Source organism: Mandrillus leucophaeus, unplaced genomic scaffold, assembly GCF_000951045.1.
Source record: "Mandrillus leucophaeus isolate KB7577 unplaced genomic scaffold, Mleu.le_1.0 Scaffold337, whole genome shotgun sequence".
NCBI lineage: Eukaryota > Metazoa > Chordata > Mammalia > Primates > Cercopithecidae > Mandrillus > Mandrillus leucophaeus.
In genome coordinates, this window is record NW_012103554.1 from 1,182,816 (window position 1) to 1,188,837 (window position 6,022).

Below are 6,022 nucleotides of genomic sequence, written 5' to 3' on the forward strand. Positions count from 1 at the left end.
CAGTGCCTGTCCTGGTAACTGCTTTTGATGATGTGATGAGAGCACAGAGCACCCTAGCACGTGATGTGGGGTTGAAGTCAGATAAGGTGGAAGGAAAAGGCCCAGAATGCTGAGATTTTAGGTGCCAAAAAACACACTTGCTGACTTTACAACTGTAGTACACACCCACGGAGAAAAGTCCACTTTATGTATCTACGAAAAAGAGTCTTATTTTCCTGACAATGGCTTATTCACATGCATCATACAATAGGAAAGAAAGACAGGCAGTTCCACCTCATTGGTTCCAAAACCATGTTTATTCAGCTCAATATAAAACAACAGGGCTTGGATGGTGATCAAATCATCTGCTCTAAGGCGCAAATACAAGCCCCCAGTTTGCCCTCCTGTTTATATAGCAATGTATGCCTCTCCACATAGTTCTCATGGAACCATCAAGACCACGGAGTAAGCCGATTCCTTCTACTAGAGCACAGTTAAACCAGAGGCTGCAAACTGCTGGCCCAGGGGCTCAATCTGGCTTGTGCAATTTTATTTATTTGGAGACAGTCTCGCACTGTTGCCCAGCCTGGAGTGCAGTGGCGCAATCTCAGCTCACTGCAACCTCCACATTCCGGGCTCAAGCAATTCTCTTGCCTCAGCCTCCCAAATAGCTGGGACTACAGGCACGTGCCATCACGCCTGGCTAATTTTTGTGTTTTTAGTAAAGACAGGGTTTCACCATGTTGCCCAGACTGGTCTCAAACTCCTGGGCTCAAGTGATCCACCCCCCCTCAGCCTTCCAAAGTGCTGGGATTACAGGCATGAACCACCATGCCTGGCCCTAGGCTTGTATAATTTGAAAGGCTTAAGCATAAAATCCAAATTTCCACCTCTTAAAAAAAAAAAAAATGTGGTATGTGTGGATCTGGATTCTGGTGAGGCCAATGCTGTGAGATCTAAGGAGGGGATCTAAAGGTGAAAGTCACCCTAAAAGGCGGACACTTGCTTTGACCTTTGGGGGAAATGGTTCCTTTGTGTTTCATTATGGACTTGGTCAACAAATTTAAAGCAGCCGTGGTACACTTGAATACAGACGCTTTAGGTAGAAAATAAGAAATCTCTCCTCTTAAGGTAAAATAAACATAAGTCACAAAAGTCTGTAGAACGTATTGCTGCTTTGGAGCAAGTTTTACACTTGGTCCACTTTCCTAGTTAATACTGTATTATGTGCCTGTCCTCTAGAAGCCTCCAGAGGCTTCAGGTTTGTGATACTAAATCATCTCCACTCCATTCTCCTTTAATATTATGAATTCACCTGAATTCACTACTATATTATACTCTGTTTCCCAAAACACCATCTCTAGGCTCAAACTCCCCTCTTGAGTGCCAGGAGGATTGAAGATTTTTCCTGCAGGACATCTCTACCTGAGTTGTCCGAAACTGATGTCATTTTTCCCCATGTACGACTCCTTTCTTCCTCAGAGGCTCCTCCTCTAGTTTGCAGTCTTTTTGTTGGACTACCGTAACAGTGTCCTAACTGGTTGTCTTGCCACGGTCTTCCCCACTTCCTGTCTTTTATTCTGTATTTTAAACACAGAATAAAATCCTCCAGGGCCAAGCGCGGTGGTTCACACCCGTAATCCCAGCACCTTAGGGGACAGAGGCAGGCAGATCACTTAAGGTCAGGAGTTCGAGACCAGCCTGGCCAACATGGTGAAAACCCATCTCTACTAAAAATACAAAAATTCGCCAGACTTGGTGGTGCACACCAGGAATCCCAGCTATTCAGGAGGCTGAGGCAAGAGAATCTCTTGAACTGAGGAGGCAGAGGTTGCAGTAAGCAGAGATCACGCCAGTGCACTCCAGCTTGGGCAACAAAGCGAGACTCCATCCCAAAGGGAAAAAAAAAAAATCCTCCACAAAGCCCTCCACAATCTGTCTCTGCCTTTATATGAATAGGAGCTGCTCCCTCTGCCTGCAATACCCTTCCCCTACTATCCAAAGGGAAACCTGCTGAGTCCTCAAAACCCAGCTCAGAAATGATTGCCAAGAACTGTGAGATTTTACCCAGCTTGCAAGCTAACAAGGTAACCTGCATCAGTTTCATAAACACTGGCAGAAGACACAAGACTCCAGGGTAAGAGATGAAGGACAGGATTACAGCACAGCCAGCAGTACGAACTTTACATATGCATTGCTTCCCCTGGCCGCTCTAGTCTCAGAGCAGCCCAGGGGGTTGTTGTACACACAGTGGTTCATTCCACAGCAGAGGACCCCTGAGCTCAGAAATCCCCAAACTTAAAAGAAGCTACTAGCAAATCTGCCAAACCTTCGCCCCTGGAGGGAGACATTATCTTTATTCTACGGAGGCAAACAAATCTGCCTTCTGCCCTAAGGGGAGACACTATTTCTATCTTCCAACACTGTATGCTCTATAAATGTACGTGAATTGATAGTCTGGGGTAAGAGAATAATACAAGACATTAAGAAATACAAAATCAGGAAACCCCTAAAGAATAGTCTCAAAACCATGCTAATTTTGTGACAAAGAAATTTTTTTTTAATTTTTACGCAATATGATTAAGGATGGAGAAAGACTGTTAAACCCAATTGAATGAGAATATACATTGGTATAGAATATTATAAATGAATTTAGCAATAGGAACCAGTAATATTAAAAATTCATCCTCTTTGAGCCAGTAATTAGACTTCCGGGAATTTAAAAGAATAAATTCAGCTGCTGTTAAAGATTTATGTATCAAATGTCTCCATGCATGCCTCACCTGTAGTACCATACACTGGTTGTTATTAATAATAAGACAGATTTTGCCAAGCATTGTTGGTGTGTATGCTACCGATACTCCTAGGGACCAGGCTTGCAGCTTCCGGGGCCACGCTTTCCCACCTAAACAATCAGAAACCAAGCTCAGACTGCACTCCCTGGGAGCTTCGGAAAAAGCTGCATCAAACCCGAGCTTCTCCCCAAGCCAGCAAACTACATGGCTCAGGTAGTCCTTCTGAGAGGTGACAACGTGCTAGCAGCCCTGGCTCGCTCTCGGCGCCTCCCCGGCCTCGGCGTCTGCTCTGGCTGCGCTCCAGGAGCCCTTCAGCCCGCCGCTGCACTATGACGGCCCCTCTCTGGGGCTGGCCAGGCCTGAGCCCATTCCCTCTGGTCACGGGGAAGTGTGAAGAGAGAGGCGCTGAGGCGCTGGCCGGGAGCTGGGCTGCGCACGTTGCTTGCGAGGAGCCCTTCAGCCCGCCGCTGCGCTATGACGGCCCCTCTCTGGGGCTGGCCAGGCCTGAGCCCATTCCCTTTGGTCACGGGGAAGTGTGAAGATGGCCACAACAGCAGGTCTCCCTCTCTTTCTTGCTTCCTCTCTTTTCCTCGTGAGTGCCAGTGAGAGGTGAAGCCAGCTGGGCTTCTGGGTCGGGTGGGGACTTGGAGAACTTTTCTGTCTAGCTAAAGGATTGTAAATGCACCAATCAGCACTCTGTGTCTAGCTAATCAGGTAGGGGACTTGGAGAACTTTTCTGTCTAGCTAAAGGATTGTAAATGCACCAATCAGCACTCTGTCTAGCTAAAGGATTGTAAATGTACCAATCAGTACACTGTAAAAACGGACCAATCAGCGCTCAGCGCTCTGTAAAATGGACCAGTCAGCACTCTGTAAAATGAACCAATCAGTGCTCTGTAAAATGAACCAATCCATAGGACATGGGCGGGGCCAAATAAGAGACTAAAAGTTGGTCACCAGCACCAGACGTGGCAACTTGCATGGGTCCCTTTCCCTGCTGTGGAGGCTTCGTTCTTTTGCTCTTCACAATAAACCTTGCTGCTGCTCACTCTTTGGGTCTGCACCACCTTTATGAGCTATAACACAATGAAGGTCTGTAGCTTCATTCCTGAAGCCAGCAAGACCACAAACCCACCAGGAGGAAGAAACTCCAGAAACGTCCGAACATCAGAAGGAACAAACTCCGGACATACCATCTTTGAGAACTGTAACACTCACCGCGAGGGGCCGCAGCTTCATTCTTGAAGTCAGTGAGACCAAGAACCCACCAATTCCGGACACACTTGCTGGGAGACCCAAAGTGTTGGAAATAAATGCTTATTCCCTACTGTCACAGAGAGGAATTCACAATTAGACAAACAGTTTCCTAAACAAGGCGATTTTTACTCTTTGCAGAAAGGTTGGTGCCTGTCAGCAATCCTGCTGGGAGTACTCACAAAGTAAAAAAGATACTAGACTATTTTTGCCTTACACCTGAGGTCCCTATTGCTGTGTCCTGACTCCATTGGCTGGAGCCAGACCTCACAATGTAAACTAAAACCCGATTGGCTAACATTCTAAATTTTTTAAATAGGTAAAGGCAGTGAGGAACGAAGGAAAAAAAGGAAGTTGCTTATGAAAGGACTTAGAAAAGTAATAATATTCCCAAATAAGAGAGGAGTGTAGGCTGCAAGCTGGGACATGCCTGGGCACGTCCAGCACGAATGTTTTGACTGAGGTACAAGGACATAGAATGTACTACGTGTCTGTGAGCATGTTTAACATAGATACTGAAGTCAGAGTAGGCTTATTCTGTTACATTTGCTACATAAGGCTTAACAGAGTTATTACCATAAAATAAGAAACAGTTTTGAGAAAAGATATCAATAACATGTGTGAATTAAAGGGGAAAGGTTGAAGAGGAACTTTTGCTTGCTACACAAGGCTTCCTCATTCATTGAAGAGGAAAACTCTTGGTGGGGACAAGAGTGACTTTATTTTAAATACCAATCCACTGACTAATCCTGAGTCTGGGAATGCCTCCAAAATGTTGAGTTGATGTATTATTATTTATGTGGAAACACTCATTCACTGTAAGTTTCCTTCAAAACAACCCTGGTTACTGTTACAGAAATCATAGGCTGTGACGCTGGTAGCCACCTACACATTCCTTCCAAAGCACGTATAATTTTCCCCAAGATATAAGCCCTGGGTCTGGGGGATTGTGGTGCAGAGACCTACCTATCTTGTAGCTGCCCAAGACCACATTTCTGTTTGTAAGTTACCTTAATAAATCACCCAAAACCCACACATTGGATTTCTCTGCCTCCTTTGGTTTCCAGGCTCCTTCTGCATTTGGGGGTTACTGTGTTATATACAGCCCTTTCACAGAACAAAATCCCATAGAAGTGCAAACTGTGTTGACCCTTGTTTTATCCAAGTGCCCTGTCTACCTTTGTAGACTTCCAGTATTTGCTGGGTCTGTGTCCTTGGCATTTTAGGGGCCACATAAACCACCAGGCTTCACACCATTACCCTAGGTTGCTGCTCCTCTGACCATCCTTCCTGGCTAGTCTTCCACCCTGCGTTCTCTCTCCTGACCCACCTTCTCACTGCTGCTGTTCTTCCCACATCTCTCTGCAGGCTCTGGATCACTTTAAGTTCCATATTGAACAACTCTACACCCTCAATTCATTTTTTTTTTTTTTTTTTGTGATAGTGTCTCCCTCTGTCACCAGGCTGGAGTGCAGTGGTGCAGTCTCAGCTCACTGCAACCTCCAACTCCCTGGTTCAAGCAATTCTCCTGCCTCAGCCTCCCAAGTAGCTGGGAATACAGGCACGTGCCACCACGCCTGGCTAATTTTTTAGTAGAGACGAGGTTTCACCATGTTGGCCAGGATGGTCTCAATCTGACCTTGTGATCTGGCCACTTCGGCCTCCCAACATACTGGGGTTACAGGCATGAGCCACCGCATCCGGCCAACTCATTTCTTTTTTAAACCAACACTTAGCTCTTCCTTAAGGATGTTTCTCCTGGGGACCTCTTAAAGGAAGGCTTTTCAGCTGATAAGCAACTTCAGCAAAGTCTCAGGATACAAAATCAATGTGCAAAAATCACAAGCATTCCTATACACTGATAACAGACAAACAGAGAGTCAAATCACGAGTGAACTGCCATTCACAATTGCTTCAAAGAGAATAAAATACCTAGGAATCCAACTTACAAGGGATGTGAAGGACCTCTTCAAGGAAAACTACAAACCACTGCT

At 45.7% G+C, this 6,022-nt stretch overlaps 1 protein-coding gene across 1 annotated transcript in view; it reads left to right on the plus strand.

Annotated features, from left to right (window-relative positions):
• Window positions 1-328: 328 nt before the first annotated feature.
• MTHFD1L (methylenetetrahydrofolate dehydrogenase (NADP+ dependent) 1-like) overlaps window positions 329-6,022 on the plus strand; it is a 268,081-nt gene continuing 262,387 nt past the window's right edge. Inside the window, exon 1 of the mRNA XM_011988735.1 lies at window positions 329-444. Coding sequence (XP_011844125.1) covers window positions 329-444 — 116 coding nt within the window. The remainder of the gene's footprint in view (window positions 445-6,022) is intronic.